General features: G+C 42.9%; 1 protein-coding gene across 1 annotated transcript in view; it reads right to left on the bottom strand.

Moving 5' to 3' along the window:
• ST8SIA6 (ST8 alpha-N-acetyl-neuraminide alpha-2,8-sialyltransferase 6) overlaps positions 1 to 19,796 on the bottom strand; it is a gene marked incomplete in the record, with an annotated part of 50,438 nt that overhangs the window by 5,965 nt on the left and 24,677 nt on the right. The window contains 4 exon segments of the mRNA XM_034760346.1: positions 2,114 to 2,206; positions 4,365 to 4,477; positions 9,860 to 10,004; positions 18,614 to 18,700. Of these exon segments, the coding sequence (XP_034616237.1) occupies positions 2,114 to 2,206; positions 4,365 to 4,477; positions 9,860 to 10,004; positions 18,614 to 18,700 (438 nt within the window).

Raw genomic sequence — 19,796 nt, 5'->3', positions numbered from 1 at the left:
TCAGAACCTTAGCTGCTTTTTAAATACTGCTGCACTGATTGTCCAAGCTGATGACACCCAAAGCTCCTACTGACTCAGCACTTCTGAAGATTAGACCATACTTCTAATGAATTGCCAGATCCCATGTCATAAACTGTTGAGCCCTCCAAAATTCTGCAATAAAAGAAAAAAATGGTCAAAGTGATTTTGCTTTGGGACTTTGTTTCAGCCCTGCAATAGTTTACACATCTGTACTGTAAATGCCTTGAAAACCACAGTCCCAGGGCCGGCTCCAGGCACCAGCAAAGGAAGCGGGTGCTTGGGGCGGCTAATGGAAAGGGGCGGCATGTCTGGGTCTTCAGCAGAAAGTCCCTTACTCCCTCTCGGAGGAAAGGACCCGCTGCTGAAGAATGAAGCAGCGTGGTAGAGCTGCCACCGATTGCAGCTTTACCTTTTCTTATTTATTTTTTTGCTTCACCACTTGGGGCGGCAAAAAAGCTGGAGCTGGCCCTGCACAGTCCATAACAGAATGGCTGATATAAACTTCAACTATAGTGTTGTGAGAAGAACCCCACACTTAGCTTGCTAATTAAAAGTGATTAAAATTAGAACAGTTCTCTAGACAACCCTTTCCCTCTAAGACACTTACAGCTTTCTCTGAATAATAAAATCATTGAAATGGCCAAATCCCAAAGTCCTGACTCATTTTTATTGAGACCTTATTAAGGTTAACGCTGTTAACTTCAATGGAGGTTTACCTGAATAAAAACCAGAGTAAAAACTTAGTGGAACATCATGATTAAGCCCAAGAGCAATAAATAGCTTCAATAGCCACCAATGAAACTGTCTTCTTATGCTAAACCTCTGGACCAAATTTTGCTTTTACTTGCAACCCCACTGAAGTCAATGGGCCAAATTCACTGCTGGTGTAAGCCACTAATACATCTCCATCTACATCAATAAGAATTGCAAGAGCATCAAAGCAGAATTTATTCCAAAGACTCCAGATATCTCCTTGACTAATGACAAACTTCTTTTAGAGAGACAAGATGGGGAGGTAATCGCTTTTACTGGACCAACTTCTGATGGCGAGAGAAAGAGAGACAGAAGTTCGTCTAATAAAAGATATTACCTCACCCATCTTCTCTCACTCTAATATCCTGGGACTGACATGGCTACAACAAAACTTCAGTTTTCTGTGTATTCGATTGTTTTCTTCTTACTTTTAAACTAGAGTCAATTTTGTCTGGTTGTGTCTGTTTGAGGAATACAGAGAAGACAGACCGTAAGAGGCTGTAAGATTATTAAGTAGTAAATATCAACATACCACACTGGTTCATTTGGCAGGTAAGCACTAGCTAGAACTGAAAGTTATAGAATAATTAGCAAGTTCTAATCAGACTTTTGTTGTTTTCTTCCCAAGAAGGGCAAGAAAGAAAAATACTTCAGAGATATATGTGGGAGGGCTAGCTCGGTGGTTTGAGCATTGGCCTGCTAAACCCAGGGTTGTGAGTTCAATCCTTGAGGGGGCCACTTAGGGATCTGGGGCAAAATCAGTACTTGGTCCTGCTAGTGAAGGCAGGGGGCTGGACTCAATGACCTTTCAAGGTCCCTTCCACTTCTAGGAGATGGGATATCTCCATTAATTTATTTATTTATTTAATTTAAAAAAGGGAGATCTACTTTGGGTTGGATTCTTTAGTGTTCAGACAATTATAGAAATTTAGGTCCCAATTCAGGAAAGCACTTGAGCACATGCTTAACTATAAGTCCCAGTGATGGACTTAGACACATGCTTAAGGGCTTTCCTAAATCATGGCTATAATGCCAGCTTTAGAAAATGGACTTGAGATGAGAAATGCTGCTATTTCCCCTGGTTAGGAACATGTGGATGGGTGCAAACAGAGGCACTGCTAATCTCTGTATTGTTGACTCATTTCTGTTCAAAAGGACTTGTTTAATGGGTTTCCATTCACTAGTATACCTTTTACCTGGGAATTAAGAATCACTAATGAAGTAATCAGAATGCATTGCCCACTGTGATGGTATCCCAAAGGGTTTAATAACAAAATCTAAAGCATGTCAAACAATTAAACAACATTACACAGAAAAAAAAAATTGTGGTGATACTTACTTCTGTGCTATGATACTTGGATTAACAGTCACGAGACTTGTTTTATTGCCAACATCTTTGCTAACACTTCCTGTGGTTGGGGGAAGGTTACACCTGAGGTTTAGAAACAGTTATTTAACTAGAACCCCACCACAAATGCCTTGCTATTATTCTATGCAAATTCCTCGACTGCACCATAATATTTACGTCACCTCCCTCTAAGCACCCAATAAATAAATATTAACGAACCCTTACAACATGCTTGAAAAATAAGTTTTTAACCGGTTTAACAGATGAGTACACTGAGGTACAGAGAGTCACATTTTCTCCATATCACATGAGTCAGTAGCCAAGCTACTAATAACCCAGGAAGTCCCATCTCCCAGTTCCCCTGCTCTAACCACTAGACTATATCCTGTCACTATTTCCTTCCAAGATAAAGTAATGCAGCTCCTCTAAAGGTTTTCTGTCATTTTCTGCCTAAAAACAGTGTGATTAATAAGAAGATGCAATTGGCATAGTGATGATATTGCCTGTATCAAAGATGAAAATGGAAAAATGTCCAACTACTGATTCAGTAGTAATTAGTCAATTTCTATTAAAGATGAAGAAAAAGTTTTAGTCTAAATTATGTTTATAAACACTTATGTTCTTTAAAAACCTGCTACATTTAGGTTCAGCATCTCATCTTGTAGGTTCATCAGTTCTATTCAGGCCAATCATCTAAATTAGACATGGGAAGGCTTCTCTTTTGTCTTATTTAAAAGCACCAGATGCAAGTCAGAAATAAGAAAGGTGACAAAATCCAGTAGAGATGGGTGTGGGCTCAGAGGTCTGCCTGCAAGGCTGTCGTTCATTCACATGTTGGAAAGTTTCTGGTGGAGAACAAGGTGGGAATTTTACTTCCACAACCTGGAGTGAGACTCAAAAGGAATCTCTGCCACCCAAGCTCAGACTCAAGATTTCAGGTGGGCTCGAGAGCATCCACACTGCTATTTTTTGTGTGCTAGCTTGAGCCCCTCGAGTGCAGGTCTGTCTAGCTGGGCTGGGAGGCTTGCTCTCAGCTGCAGGATAGACATACCCTTAGGCACCTCAAGAGGCAGTTAGGTGCTTATAGGGATTTTCAAAAATGCCGAGGTGCCCAAGTCCCACGGGGAGTTTGAGAAGCTATTTAGGTGCCTATCTGTATCTTTAGGCACCTAAATAGTTTTAAAAACCTGGCCCCTAGGCCTTGCTCCACTAAGCATTGCAAGGCCTAAAAACCTAGACCCGAGGCCCCAATCCAGCAAAAAACATGTAACCATATGCTTGACTTTATACCTATGAGTTGTCCCATGAATGTCAATTGGTAACATTTTTAAAAAATGCCCAGAGTGACTTAGGCTCCTAAAACCAGTTTTCAAACGGTACCTGAAAATACCAGCAGGGGCCTAGGGGATTTTCAAAAGTGCTCAAGAAAGTTAAGTTGCCTGGCATGAAGACTATAAGGCAAGGGCAAGCATGTAACATATTTAATGCTAGGTTATATCAGTCTTTTTTAAAAACTCTTCTCCCGATCCAAAGAAAAACACCCCTCAACCCTAAATGAGAGTCAAACAAAAACTGAGCTTCTCAGAGGCTCCACTCCCAAACTAGAACACATCCAGGTTCATAGACTAAGGCCAGAAGGGACCACCATGATCATCTAGTCTGACCTGCACATTGCAGGCCACAGAACCTCACTCACCCACTCCTGCAATAGACCCGTAACCTCAGGCTGATTCAGTGAAGACCTCAAATCAGGATTTAAAGACTTCAAGTTACAGAGAATCCACCATTTACATGACCTATGCCCCATGCTGCAGAGGAAGGTGAAAAACCCCAGGGTCTCTGCCAATCTGATCCGGGGGAAAATTCCTTCCTGACCCCAAATATGGTAATCAGTTAGACCTGAGCATGTGGGCAGGACCCAACAGTCAGACACTTGGGAAAGAATTGCTGACATTCCCTGAAATCGCAGGTGTGTGAATACAGGTGCTCTTTTTTCTGCTTCTGCTCTCTTCTTATACGCACCCAGAGTAGTGACATTTACAGAGCAGAACATGGTGCTTGGCTATTGTGTTGAAGAATGGGGCAGACAGGCTGAGAGGATGGTGAAAACAGGGATGCGGCGCATGTGCACACCCATTAACCATAGCACAGCCATTTGGTTTACTTTTTGGCCTACCAAGCTTGACAGAGTCCCTTCAAGAGCTTTAGCACTCTAATCCCATTAGTGTTTAGCAGCTCTTACCTAAATACAAAGTCAGAGTTATCGATTTCAGCTCCACAGCTGGAATTTTTCAGAACGCCCCCATTTCCAACCACTGCACAGTGCTTAAAAGGATAGCCCAAAAGGGGTGGGGACTGAAAAGAACAAAAAGAGGATGAACAGAGTTTGGGGTGGGTTTTTTTTTTTGCATTTCTCATGATATGGAATCAGAACTGTAACTACTTGCAGGCTAACTCCAGTAAATTGCAGAGAATGCACACAGAAAATGCAGCACGTGTCTGCCACAAAAACAGTCAGAAGTAACAGAGGTGGAAAGAGCAAGAATGGACTCTGAGCTGCTATCTTTGCTTTCAACAGTTTGGGGAAGTCTTTTTGCATTGTTAAAATTGAACAAAAAGATAAATATCTTGCTTTGTTTCTTTCCTCAGAACACATTTGATATAGGTTTACCATACAATACTCCTGTTATGGACAGTGTCTCCTGAAGGACACAGGGTATGTCTACACTGCAATGTAAGCCAGGGTTAGTGGGTCAACGGACTCGAGTCCCATGTTAAGGAATCCTGGGTTTAAGCAGCTACACTGTTTTTAACACTATGTTAAGACTGTTCTAACCCATGCTTCAACCACACAGCTGTGCACAGACCTGAGCCAAACCAACCATATCCCAGAGTCACAAGTGCTGCTCTAGCCCTCTGACTGATGTACTGTGGGAAAACTTTACTGCCCACCCTGCCTATTACAGGAAGTATGAACAACCTGAGCCTGCCGAGCAGTCATTTTGGTTTGTGCATTCCCAATTACTGGAGCCAGCGACATGGAGGAGGTGCCTTCTGAAGAACTTCTCTTGCTTGTGCTTTCACTTCTGCGTCAGGAAACTGGCAAAGCATCCATGAGGCACTGGTGGACATTTCAGCAGCATTTTCTGTCCCACCAAAGGTACCTGACGGATTTCCTGATGGAGTAGCAGGAGGAGGAGTACCCTGGCATCACAGACTCACACTGGCTGATGCTGTACAACTGGCATAGCCACTGATGCCCCATATGTAGACCAGCACTTCTGGCACAAGCACATTGTCATGAAGACCTGGGATGACCAACAGTGGGTCCAGAACCTTTGCATGAAGCAGCTACATTTCTGGAGCTTTGTGAGCAGCTTACCCCCAACCCTCCAGTGTAAAGAGACACAACTGAGGTCATCCATACTGGTCCAGAAGCAGGTTTCTATAACGGTTTGGAAGCTGGCTATTCCAGACTGCTACAGGTCTGTTGCCAACCAGTTTGGGGTTGGGAAGTTGACTGTGGGTAAAGTGGTGGCAGAGATATCTGAGGCAATCAGGCATGTGGCTCTTTGCCCAGGTGGAGGAGAGGGTTTCAGCGAGGGAGCAGGCACTTGCAAAGCAGTTCCTAGAACAGAAGAGGCAGCTAAGGGAGGAGGACAGAGCTCAGACAATTGTTTCAGCAACTCCTCCTGCTTCTCAGCATGCCGTTGCTGCAGGCTTTCATCCCTCTTCTTCTGGTACTGGACCTGCTGGTCTGCTGTGTCAAGAACATTGATCATAACTTATCATGGAAATGCTTCCTTTTGAAATGGCCCGTGGGCCATGGATCAATTCCTGATGAACAGCAGGCAGTAGAGGTTGAGAGGTCTGAAAGAGGACAAGAAACAGGGTTACTGTCTAAAGTAGCTCAGTGGAGAAGCACAGAATTAATTCTTGTGGAATCTCAAGGACATAAAATGATACATTTTGAAACTGAACCGATATGTACAGGGCCGGCTCTGGCTTTTTTGCTGCCCCAGGCAAAAAAGCCTCCCGCCGCCCCAGGCAAAAAAGCCTCCCGCCGGGGAGTGCCGCAGGGAGGGCGGCGAGCCCGGCCGGGGCCCTGCTCTCCCTGGAGCGCCAGGAGGAGGGCTGCCCCACTCTCCCCAGCCGGCCGGAGCGCCAGGGGAGGGCGGCGAGCCCGATGCGGCTCCACTCTCTCCGGGTGAGCGCCGCCCCCCTCCAGGTGCCGCCCCAAGCACATGCTTGGTACGCTGGTGCCTGGAGCCGGCCCTGGACACGTATTGTGAAAGATGCTTCAGTCCACATTCTCTATGGCCACAACCTGGTTATTTGCAGTTACAGAAGGGCAGAAACAGTAGCATGGTTAAAACAACAACCTGTTTTCTGTTTTATAAACATTTTATAATTAGGTGGTATAGGGAGCATGTATGTGGGGGAGGATAGTGCCCTTGCTGCAAAAGGCTTTTCCCGTCATTTCAGACCTTTCACACGTCGGAGGAAGTAATGGTGCTTGTGGTGCCCTACTGCCAAAGGGAGATGCTGTTCCAAGCTGCTAGTGGGAAACCTGCAGTGTATGCAGTAGAAGTAGTCAAATCTATAGTGACTGAACAGCACATCTGTGAGTGGAGTGGGCTACTCAGCTACTGAGGTGGCCCTGGAAAAAAAAAAAAAAAAAAAAATACACCCTTACCCACAGTGTAACTGCATATCTGGAGTTCCTGCTTCAGGAAAAGTTTGCAGCTATCACTAACCAGGATTGGGTCCAAATCCATGAGGGAATTAACAGGATGCTGTGTTAGCTCACGCATTGCTTTACGCTGTTATTGCTGCACACAAGCATGAAGAACTCCACAGCCTTCTGCACCCACCACAGTTCTGGACAAAAACAGACACCCCACTTGTACTTGAGAGAAATAATTTGGTGACCCACAGACTGCATGGACTACGTCTGACTGAAATGGACTAGATTTGGAAATAGAAAACAGTTTCTCACACACACACACACACACACTTCACTGTTTCCAGGTGGTTCCATAGAGCAAGGAGGAATGATTACAGAGAGGCAAATTTCAAGCCCTTACTACTGAAAGGAAAACATGTATGATCCTGGCAAACATCTGTGACTTTACAGTGAAGATACCTTTACAGCTGTTTATGACTGTTTGAAATTCCCAGTCGCCATTTTGAACTCCACATAGTTGGGGACCGGAGGGGAGAGGGGACACCAAGGTGCTTTGATACAATCCACCATTACCGGACACACACTGGTAGCTGGAGCTGATCATAACTTGTGCATTGCTTCTAAAGCAGAAATCCCTCCCAATATTGTAATAATAAACTGTAAATCAGAGTCATGAACTTACCAGGCTCCAGGGCGGCTTCTGTCTCCCCCAGGTTTGCTGTAGACTCAGTAGTGGGCTGTTTTCAGAGGGGGAGAGATCAAACAGCTCTTCTGAGTAGGGACCTTGAATTTACTGTTGATCCTGATCCACAGCCTCCTCTGGGATTGGTTTAATAAACAAACAAACAGTCACTTCATGCACTTCTCTCAGAGCCTGCTGCTGGCTCTCATCCATCCCCATGCTGGATTCAGGGGCCAGCAGGGCACCATCCCAGCTCACCAGGTTGTCATCATGCATGTTGGCTTCATGCTGGGTGCAGTGCCCAGCACCTGGTCAAACTCCTCATAAAACAGCCATGATGTTGGCAAGTTGCCCGAGCTGTGGTTCTTGTCTCTGGTCTTCCAGTACTCGTTCTTCAGCCTCTTACTATGCTCCTTGCACTGATCACCCATCTAAAGCCGACAGCTTTTTTAGCTATCTGCTGGTACGCATGGTCATTCCTGGTGCTTTTGCTGAAGTTCAGCTTTACTGGCCTTGCACCAGAGATTCACCAAAATTGGTCTGTGCTCCTGTGACCAGGAAGCAGCACGATTTACAAAAGTCTTGCCCTGCTCAGTCTCCATTGCAAACCCAGGAGGGCTGATAGTGTGCTGGGAGCTTGGTGTTCAGAAGAGAAGGAGTTAACGCTGACCTGAGCTGCTGCTGTATGCCAATGGGGGTGACTCATTTTCAATACAGTTGACTGGAGATTTTTGGTATAGCGAGGACTAAGGAGGTTCGCCCATAGAATTGTGGGACACTTCTGGCAGACTCCCAGGACAAGAGTAAAGCAAGGCTGCATCTACATTGCAAAGCAATAGAGCTTGAACCTGGGGTCCTGGCTTGACTTGTGCTCAGACCCTGCAGCCCTGAGGTTCCTGGGACCCTGGGTCTGTGCAATTGCAGTGTAGATGCGGGGGAGGGTGTTACACTTAAGCCTGAGCCTAAGCATGGAATTGCAGTGCAGACATACCCTTAGTGGGACCATGCATCTAGGGAGACCTCCAGGAACTGCTACTGCCAGGGGAAAAATGCAGGTGCCTAATGTTATCCTTCCCCTTCTCTCAGGCAGGCCATGTGTGCTGAGAGGGAGAAGGAGAGAAACAGTAGAGAGTGCCATATGGGAAAGCAAGGAAGTGCGTGAAAGCTGGTAAATGCCAGTCCCTATAGAAGTTTATCTCAAGACAACACAATAACAGGCTTTGTTTGAAGAACCAAGGTACCTCTTTTATATTAGAGGAAGAATTTGTCTTTCTGCAGTGAAACCGAGTGACAAAAAAAACCCCATCATATTTGGGGGGACAGACCCAAGGCTAAACTAGTCTGGCTGGGATAGCAAGTGCATGTACATATCAGCAGATACCAGAGGCCTGATTCTCCTCTCACTTACCCTAGTTTTACACCACTGTAACTTTATCTACTTTAATGGAATTACTCCTGATTTACATCATTGGGAGAGGAGGATCAGTTCCATTGTACTTTAGCATACACAAGAAGAAGCTGAAGAGGTGTCAAGAGGAACCATGTGTCAGATACACTCAGGAAGAGAGATGCACATGTGATCCAATGGTCAATGTTCCTTTCTGTGCTCCATCCACAGAGGATGAAAGTCTTTAACTCAACCTGTAACATAGTCATGTTTTCAGTTCTAGAGATGTCTGGTTCAGTTCCTGATATCCAATCACACAGTAATTGAGATTGGCATGGAATAAAAGAATACAAACCATCTATTGAAGACTGAAGCTTTTCATGATCACCTAAAACTAGGTGTGAGAAGAGCAATGTTAATTTGCACAATGGCCTTTAGTCCATAGACCTGATCTCTTGCCCCTGGACTGGAAGTACTACAGAGGCACATCTGGCTGCTGAGAGAGGTTACAATTTGCAGCATTCTGCAGGAACCTCTATGGCTGAGCTACCAGCAGAGTTCATGGATACTAAAGGAACATCTACACTGCATCTGGGAGCGAGCCTCCCAGGCCAGGTCCACTAGCGGGGCTTGTGCAAGCATGCTAAAAATAGCTGCGTAGACACTGTAGCTCGGGTTCTGAAGTCCAGGGGCCTGAGTGGGCTTGAGAGCCCAAGCTCCCACCCAAGCTGCAACCTCCATACAGCTATTTTTAGTGCTCTGGTGCAAGCCCCGCTAGTACAAACCTGTGGACCTGGGCTGTGAGGCTTACTTCCAGGTTCAGTGTACACATCTCCTAATGGGAGTCCCAGCCAGCCTCTCTCCTTTGCACAAGAAAGTTACCAAGAAATGAGAGAGAGAGAGAGAGAGAGAATGTGGTGGGACCGTCCTCTGAAGAGTCAAATAAAACAACCCTAGTTCAAAAAGAAAAACTGTTCTTACCTCAGGCAGCATCCTAAAAATGTCCTCTGTGATGAGGATAGTCTTTTTATTGTCCACCTCATAACTCATGTTACTTCCCAGCAGGGTATTGTTTTGAGAAGCAATAAAGTTGTGAACAGCATCACAGCAGGAAGCTAGTTCTAACCTGCAAAAGACCAGTGTAGCTAATGAATATTAAGGAGGTGGCCGAGAACTAGAAAATAAAGTCTGTTTTTAATTTAGTTACCAATTAATTTAGTTACCAATAAAGCTGTGTGAACCTTACAGAATGACTTTTCCCCTGACTTGCTTTGTAACCAGCCCAAACAGCTCAGCTTTGTCAAGAAAGATTGTATGATTTGTGGCAAACCCAGGAACCCCTTCTCTTTCCTTGTTTTTCCATCCCCCTTTCCAGGAAAATAGGCCACAATCACCCTTATTATTGTTATAAATTAGTATTACGGAAGCACTGCAGCCCCATCAGAGACCAGGGCCCCACTGTGCAAGGTGCTGTACAAAACATAATAAGTCAGTCCCTGCCCTAAAGAGTTAACAATCAGACTTCAGCAAAAATGTAAGAGGTGGGTGTAACAATCAGAAGGAATGGGGGAGAGAGGATGCAGGAACAGTGACAGGAAATACCTGGTTACATAGCTCAGCTTTGAGAACAGCTAGATGGTTCTGAGTTAATTAATTAATGATTAATGTCTTCAACACTCAGCACAGTTCTGCTGTGCAAGATTTGGCAGATGTTAAATAAATTAAAAGATACAACTAAATAACAGATATCTTGGTGGGTGGGTGGGTGAGAAAAATAGTAAGATAAGCCAACACAATCCACAAAAGCCATCTAATCAATAGGGCAGCCTCCATTTAAATGCCTTCTAGAAGGATGGTCTCTTGATTGTCCAACCCATAACTCAGTTTATTTCCTCCAGGGGCATGTGTAAATGCTAAGCAGTATTATTTTGAAAAGCAGTAAAGTTGTGAACAGTACTATCAGGACTCTGAAGTCTGCCATTGATCCTGCTGCCCTTTGTCTTATTCTGGGATCTGATACACGCCACAATGAGGCAAGGCAAGGGCACATTCGTGAATCAACTGACACTACTTTCAAGTTCTCCAGCTCCTGACGCATGGCGCACATGCGTAAACCTTCAATGGAATACTATAGGGACCATCACTCAAAGAAGAATTAGGTGAACAGTTCTCTGGTGTGCTCTTAGAGCACCACTACCCTTACTCAGAGGGAATAGTGTGGTTACAAAACAGTATGATATTGTCTAAAAAGAGTTATTAATCCTAAGGTAGAGACTCTCACAAGACCTTGTGCACTGCTTAAGCCTCACTTAGCCCCTACATTCATGGTTTAAGCAGTGAAAGGGGCTTTGTTGGCCCATCTGAGCAGGGTGATTTTCACCCAAAATATTTTCATATACTGACAAAAGGTATTTAGCAAAAATCAAAGAAAAAAATAAAACCTTTTCTTTACAGAACTTTAAAAACATTGGATTCAGTTAAATAAATAGACAGTGCAAAAAGTGACTGCTTCTGTACCAAAATTTTGTAGGACTTGGTATTTTTGTAACTAAGTTATACATTTGTTTTTTTGAAAACAGTTTATAATAGGAAATTTGAAACACTTATCTGAAGTTGGACCGTTGGATCAATATAATTAACTGTATTCTCGAAGATAAATTATGAGCACAATTAAATATTTTGCTGCGTTTTAAAAAAATATATATATTTTGTATTTTTAACTTGAAAGATCAGCTGCTATATTTACTGTTAAAAGGCTGATTTTTCTTATGTTATCTGTGAATTGTTGCTAGCTGCTGCCCCCAATAAAATGATGGTTGTAGTTGTCTACAACCTACCTGGAGGCAGATGATGTTCCTGTGGAGAAAGCAGGAAGTGGGTGGGGGAAACCAGGACATTTGAGGAGACAGTGCCCTCACAAACAGAATTGCAGCCCAGGGAAGGACAGGGTCCTGATGAGGAACAAGAAGAATGAAAGTTGCCAAGAAAAGGGCATCACTCAGGGAAAGATATGGAAGGGAGGGCCAGAATGGATGCACAAAGATGGTGGAGAAGGCCGAGGTGGCTGTGAGGGAGAAGACAGATGAGAACTCCAGGGAAGGAAGAGACTCTCAGAGGCAAAGCTAAAGGATACAGGGACCAATATGGAGACTAACTAGTGCGCAGTTGGAACTCAGACTCTGGAGAAAAAGGATATTGGGAGAGTCTGCAAGGGCAAAAGCTACATGAAAAGTTGTTAGCAACAGAGCAAGCATTACAAGTAGCCACAGAGGACATGCAGTTTCAAAAGGAGAAACTCAGAAATAACATGGAAGAGAGGGGTAAACGATTTCTCATGGTAGGTGACCAGGAGCAGGATGACCTGTGGAGCCAGCTCCAGCAACTCCAGGGGAGAAGGCATCCATACCTCTGAGGGATGTAGTCTTTAAGAGGAGGGTGTGTGATTGGGTGTCCATCCCCACAGGGCCAGAGGGATAAATTAGCTCATTTAACCTATAGGCTGCATCTGGAGTACTAAGGCCTGATTGCTGATGAAGGATAAAGGGCTACAGCTTGAATTCCGTTGGCACAAATGAATAAAGCCTAAAATCACTAAAGCAAAGAAATTGTGAAGCTGCATCTTGCTCAAAAGAAATGTGTAGGTATTAAAAACAATTATAGCTGTGGAGGTACCCAGCTGGGTTCTGTAGTTTGTTGTACTAACGATATACCTCTTACATGAAAAATCAAAATGTTAATGTAGTAATTAATATTCAGGTTACCTAGGGAACCTGAGATTAAAAACTCTAGACAGAGAAGCCTGTGGGGCAGAAGCAATCCACCCCACAGTAGTTGCCAAAGCTTTAGGAATGAGCCTTCTGGGGAAAAAGCAAGGCTCTTTCGCCCATCTTTTTAATGTTCTCAGATTCACTGTAATATCCAAGAAGAGTGAGGTCTTGGTTTGGTTAGAACAAGTGTAGATTGATGTAAATCTGTAAAAGGAGGAAGAATTCAGGTGGGCTTTAAAGCAGAGAGGTTAAGAGTTAGGCTAGTGGAGTTGCCATGCTTGTGTTTTGATTGGTGATAAAGAACAAGAATAAAGGCTGAATTTTCAGACAAATGGACTCCTGGGAAAAAATTTCTGACCAAGATTCATATGTAGTACTAAATATTGGAAATCATAGATGTTCAGACACACTTTTCCTTACTGCGTCAGTCACTTGTCATCTGCACTCCATTCGGTTGTGGTAAAACTGTATCGCAAGATACTACAGCTGTTGGTATCGCTCTGCCATAGTGAGCTGGAGGACGGATGAAGAAGTAGGAACAACAGTGGGGATGGATGATATACTCAAGCATGTGACACAGTATGTCCTCCATTGGAGGCACAAAGGCAATAACCAGAAGACAAGTGCTAGGTGGGCCATCCACCCCAGTGGACAGTCTAAAGTTGGTGGAAGGGTTGTTAGCACAGGGTAGACAGACACCCTGAAATGGAGAGAAAGAACACGAAACCCTTATCTACCTATGAGGCCTGGGCAAAAATTCATCATACAAAGGTGACTGTGGTGTGTGTGTGTGTTGGAGAGGTTTGGATTTGTTTAGTGGCATTCATTGACTTTGAGAGGTAGGAGGGAAAGAAAATTCACCATACAGCTATCAGAACACGGACCACTGGTTGAGAACGAGAACAGTCCCACACAAAGCTGTAGATAAAAGCCACCACTGAGCTCTGTAAAGTATGAGTACTCCGTGGGACAGTGCTGGAAAAGAACATTTGGACCGGGGGGGGGAGAAGGAGGCTGAGACATAACAGCCGTACTGGGTCAGACCAAAGGTCCATGTAGCCCAGTATCCTGTCTACCGACAGTGGCCAATGCCAGGTGCCCCAGAGGGAGTGAACCTAACAGGTAATGATCAAGTGATCTCTCTCCTGCCATCCATCTCCACTGTCTGACAAACAGAGGCTAGGGACACCATTCCTTACCCATCCTGGCTAATAGCCATTAACGGACTTAACCTCCATGAATTTATCCAGTTCTCTTTTAAACGCTGTTATAGTCCTAGCCTTCACAACCTCCTCAGGTAAGGAGTTCCACAAGTTTACTGTGTGAAGAAGAACTTCCTTTTATTTGTTCTAAACCTGCTGCCTATTAATTTCATTTGGTGACCCCTAGTTCTTGTATTATGGGAATAAGTACATAACTTTTCCTTATCTACTTTCTCCAAATCACTCATGATTTTATATACCTCTGTCATATTCCCCTCTTAGTCTCCTCTTTTCCAAGCTGAAAAGTCCTAGCCTCTTCAATCTCTCCTCATATGGGACCTGTTCCAAACCCCTAATCATTTTAGTTGCCCTTTTCTGAACCTTTTCTAGTGCCAGTATATCTTTTTTGAGATGAGGAGATCACATCTGTATGCAGTATTTAAGATGTGGGCGTAGCATCGATTTATATAAGGGCAATAATATATTCTCCTTCTTATTCTCTATCCCCTTTTTAATGATTCCTAACATCCTGTTTGCTTTTTTTGACTGCCTCTGCACACTATCCACGATGACTCCAAGATCTTTTTCCTGATTCGTTGAAGGTAAATTAGCCACCACCATCATATTGTGTGTATAGTTGGGGTTATTTTTTTCAAATGTGCATTACTTTACATTTATCCACATTAAATTTTGTTTGCCATTTTGTTGCCCAGTCACTTAGTTTTGTGAGATCTTTTTGAAGTTCTCCATAGTTTGCTTTGGTCTTAACTCTCTTGAGCAGTTTAGTGGCAAAGTTTGCAGATGATACCTCACTTTTTACCCCTTTCTCCAGATCATTTATGAATAAGTTGAATAGGATTGGTCCTAGGACAGACCCTTGGGGAACTGGTTAACCACTAGTTACCCCTCTCCATTCTGAGAATTTACCATTAATTCCTACCCATTGTTACCTGTCTTTTAACCAGTTTTCAATCCATGAAAGGACCTTCCCTTTTATCCCATGACAACTTAATTTACGTAAGAGCCTTTGAAGAGGGACCTTGTCAAAGGCTTTCTGGAAAGGCAAGGGTAGTAGCAAGAAGACTCTTTGTGCCTGTCAGTTTTGCACAAGCTGAGGCAGGTAGTGGATAGCCAGCTTATACCCTGTGCCTGCAGCGGGGCCACTGGGGTTTCTGCAGCATAGAATTGCCAGCTGTTATATTTACTTAAGTGTTTGGCCAAAAGGTTTCTTCTCCCTTAGATCCATACCTGTTCCTTGTACCAATTCACTCCCCCACCCCCTTGTTTGTCTTTGAGTCTGCTAGGCTGGAGTCATCTGCAGAAGGCAGCAGATGATACTAAGAAAGAGGTTTGCTCAACATTAGGTGGGACTGGTTTCTAGTAACATAGGAATTGCCATACTGGAACCGAGCAGTGATTTATCTACTCTAGTACCAGTCTCTGGTAGCTGCCAGTACTAGATGCTTTAGAGGAAGGTGCAACAAATCTCAGTTATGGAATAACCCACGCATGGGGGAAGCTTTTTTCAAACCTCATTAACTCAAGATTAGTTTATGCCTGGAAGCACAAGGCTTTGCATCTCTTATAAAAATGTATTTTATCCTATCTATTCTATTCTTCATAGCTGCAGGGAGGAACATGGTGATCCTGTACAACAATACTAAACATGCCTGTGAGGTTGGTAAGTGCTATTTCCATTTTACAGATGGGCAAACACAGACAGAGAGAAAAGTTAAGTAGTTTGTCCGCGGATACCGTGGTCTAGCCATTAAAGGACTCCAGTGTATTAGGCATGCGAATGTCAATTTTAATCCTCCTTCTGACAGTAAGTAGCTGCATGACCTGATTCATGTCACAACCTCTCTAAGCAAAGTTTCATCGTCTGTGAAATGGGTGTGACTATATTTACCTAGCTCATAGGGAGGCAGAATGGAGTAATATTTGTAACGTACTCCACAAGTGTAATGTACTATCCTGTAGACGCAGAACTCAGTAGTTCCTTGCTCCCTGCCCTGTGCTCAATGCATTAGGCTAGTACCCGATAAAGCAGGAACACACGGACAAACAAATATTAATTTAGAGGTAGAAATAAACAAATGTGAAATTTATAAGCAAAAGCAGCACTTTGACTTTTCATATGCTTCAGTGTGAAAAATTGCCACAGTCTGTTTAATCCTGATCTGATTGTGTCAAATTTGCAAATGATACACACAATAGCAGATGTAAAGGTAGCCATCTTACAGCAAAAAACTTCAGGACCAGACTCCAAAGAGAAACTGCTGAGCTCCAGTTCATTTGCAAATTTGACACGGTCAGATCAGGATTAAACAAAGACTGTGAACGGCTTTTCAACTACAGAAGCAGTTTCTCCTCCCTTGGTGTTCACACCTCAACTGCTAGCAAAGCACCTCACCCTCCCTGATTGAACTAACCTCGTTATCTCCATACTGATTTATACCTGCCTCTGGAGATTTCCATTACTTGCATCTGAAGAAGTGAGGTTCTTACCTACGAAAGCTTATGCTCCCAATACTTCTGTTAGTCTCAAAGGTGCCACAGGACCCTCTGTTGCTTTTTACAGAGATTCAGACTAACACGGCTACCCCTCTGATACTTGATACCAAAGTGTGTGGCGGGTTTCTAAGGGGCACAGATTTAGTTAGGAAGCAGTGTACTGAATCTTAAAGGAAAGCATATTTCCTCTGATGTGCTAAGAGATCAGAACTTTTGCAAGATTCTGAAGTGCTGGAAGAGCAGGATATCTATAAAATTTTAATATCCGGCTTCTTGAAAAGAACAGAAAGGAGAAGAGATTGAGATAAAAAGAGTTACTTGAACACATACATCCCACACATGATAATCATCCAGCCACCAAAAACAAGTTAAAATAAAATGTGATCACTGATCTATAAGTTGTGTCTGTATATTATATATAAAATTAGACTTTTTATAGATGGGGGAAGAGAACTTCTTATTTTATTTCCTAAAAGTTTAGGAATTAGTACAATTGTTACAGTAAAAGTCAATGGGCCCAAATTTCAATAAGCCTATCATGACCTATCACTAGGGTAGAAGGCCATATAATTACCTTAAGTTTCCTAGAAGGCTACTGTATCTAACAGTTTGCACATCTGAATACTTCTGTCCTGATCTTTGCAAGCATGACAAAACTTGGGAGACTTTGCTGCTCATTTTAGATACTTCTGGTCAGAAGAAAAAAAAAAAAAAGACTGCTAGAGCAACAGTGAGGATGCTCATAGACTCCTCCTATGCTGTAACAAGAGGACTGGATAGAAGGTACCATGCTAGATTCTCATGGAATCTATTTTATTTAAGAGCTAGAACAGGTGTGGAATGGGAGGTGGGAGCTCTGGCGGAGACAAGCGAGGAACAAGTCAGCCTGGAACAGGGAGAAGTTGCTCTGGGGATACATCTGCCTCACTGGCAGGGCAGAAATAGCTTGCCGAGTGGCAAGTGGTGGGTAGGCCCCTCTGAAGCAGCTCTGTAGGTAGTAGGCCGTAAGAGAAAAGCATCAGAGCACAGCAGCCCTGGCTGGGGAAAACAGCCGATAACCACAGCCTCACTTCCAGCTTGTTCTGCAGGCATATTATTCCTGCCCACCCTGAGTTATGATTGAAAGGGTCTAAAATGAGCATGGCTGATTTTGCCTATAGACATGACCATAAATAGCTCCTTATGCTCTAAAACCTTTGTGCCTGGGAGGCCTGATTCAAAGCCAACTGGAATCAATACAAAGACTCTCATTGACTTCAGCGGTCTTTGGTCAGGGCCTTAGCACCATACATTATATTGGCTCAGCTTCAGGGAACAGTGTTGATTAGTTAACCAATGCTTCCCATCGCTGGTCGTGAGCATAACATTTCAAATTCTCTACAAAAGGACGTTTCCACCCTCTACCCCGTCCAGTCAAACTGGATATTAAAATCTCAGAGCTACCTAATTCTAAACAGCTGTAGGGTAGGTCAAATTATTAATCATCTTCCCAGAATCTCTAACCCTCTGTTCTGTAGAATAATGTAATTCAAGAGAGTATTTTTCCTTCTTGAAAAATCAGTATTAGCAGAATAAAGTTGTGCTTCCCTAAACCTGAAGTTGTGCTTTTCTAACTAAGTTCTTTGGGGCAGGGATTGTCACTCACTGGCCCTGATTCAGGATAACACTTGAGCACGTGCTTACTTACATGCAGTCTTGAACAAGGATGGATTTAGGCATGGGTTTACTTGGACTCTGGCTACAATGGGAACCCTAATCTAGCACCAGTCTTGATGGGGACCCTCCAAGCATTTCTACAATAGAAACCATAAATAATAGTCTACAACCTTGAATTAAGAAATGTATTGCACATTTACAAAGCCTCTCAGATACCAGGCACATTAGAGATGTCTAAATAGATATAGCTATACTATCACTTTTCATTTATCATTTAAAATTGTCAATTTTCTTTCTGGAGCTGGGAATTCTTTATTTGGCTAATTCTAGTAAATTATCCAGCTGTTCACTCCCAAAATGTAGAGAAAATTGGGGAAACTAGATTTGTTTAGCTCTTAGAATGTGCTCATTGCTATACATTTCACAGAAATAAAGATAGTCCAAGCTCCAGAGAGATAACAGAATCTTACAACCATATACTACATACAGGAGGCACTGGTTTATTCGGTATCAATTTCCTGGGGAAGATCTGCACCATACATTTATAAAGCAAACCCTTGATAGATTGCTTTTTAAAATAAATAAAATTAAGTTACCTAAATTTTGTATATTCTTCTGGTCTTCTTTTCCATGTGCAGTTCTGTATTTTTGTCACTATCTGAAGGTAATAATCTTCAGAGTACCTAAAAAAAAAAAAAGGGGGGGGGGGAAAGAGGACCAAAGGCTAGAATATGTGTAATATCTATTTAGTTCCAGCTATAAATTCAAAATTTCTCAAACATTCAAATTTTTTTATTTTTTATATATATACACACACACACACACACACACAATATATTTATTTTAATACGGTTTATGGTTCACACAAAACAAAAAAATCCCTTTGTGAATTTCCATGACCCATTTTACCTCTATGTATTGGAATACTACTATCCTCATTTAATTATTGTGACCTATTAAACCATCTTCTTTTACCTCTTTGATATATTATTGAACTTCTATTTTCAGAGTTTTTCAATACACCTACAGATTCAGAACTTGCATATTTTAGATTCATTGGATCAAAATGATCTCAACACAGCAGTCCAAATAAATATATAAATCTCTGCCTGTGTTATGCCAGAAAACCGCTTTTTCTTTGTATGCTTTAAACTTTAATGATGGTTTGAGACATAGCTGTTGCAAACCAAGACGTAGCCTTGCAATTCTCCGCTTATTCATTTATTTACTTCATAGATTCTTACGAGATCAATTTTATTATCCAAGACTATCAATATTTAAACATGAAAGTTTGTTTGTAAAACATCTCTTAAGTAAAAATATCAAATCTGTATTGTATACACCACAGAATCAACAACACTACCAGGGCATATGGAACAAGAAGTTTTTTCGTACTGTAAAGAACCTTTTAAAGAGATTTAAGTTAGTGCACAGATGAAATACTGCACAACATTTTATCAAAATGAAGGAGAAATTTTCTTCTGTTATGGATCTCTGCTAGTACAGATTCCATTTGTGCTTTTTTTATGTACTTGAAACATAATGGAGTTGTGTGTATTTATTCCCTAGAAACAAATCTGATTTATGGTAGGGTTACCATACGTCCGGATTTTCCCGGACATGTCCGGCTTTTGGGGGCTCAAATCCCCGTCCGGGGGGAAATCCCCAAAAGCCGGACATGTCGGGAAAATCAGGAGGGACGGAGGGCTCGGCGGTGCTCGGCCGGGGCCTCTGGGGCTGGGGTCGGCGGTGCGGGGCCGAGCTGGGGCCGGCGCTGTT

This window comes from Trachemys scripta, chromosome 2 (genome assembly GCF_013100865.1).
Source record: "Trachemys scripta elegans isolate TJP31775 chromosome 2, CAS_Tse_1.0, whole genome shotgun sequence".
Classification (NCBI taxonomy): Eukaryota; Metazoa; Chordata; order Testudines; family Emydidae; genus Trachemys; species Trachemys scripta.
The sequence above is the reverse complement of the archived record's forward strand: the minus strand, read 5'-3'. Positions and strand labels throughout refer to the sequence as shown.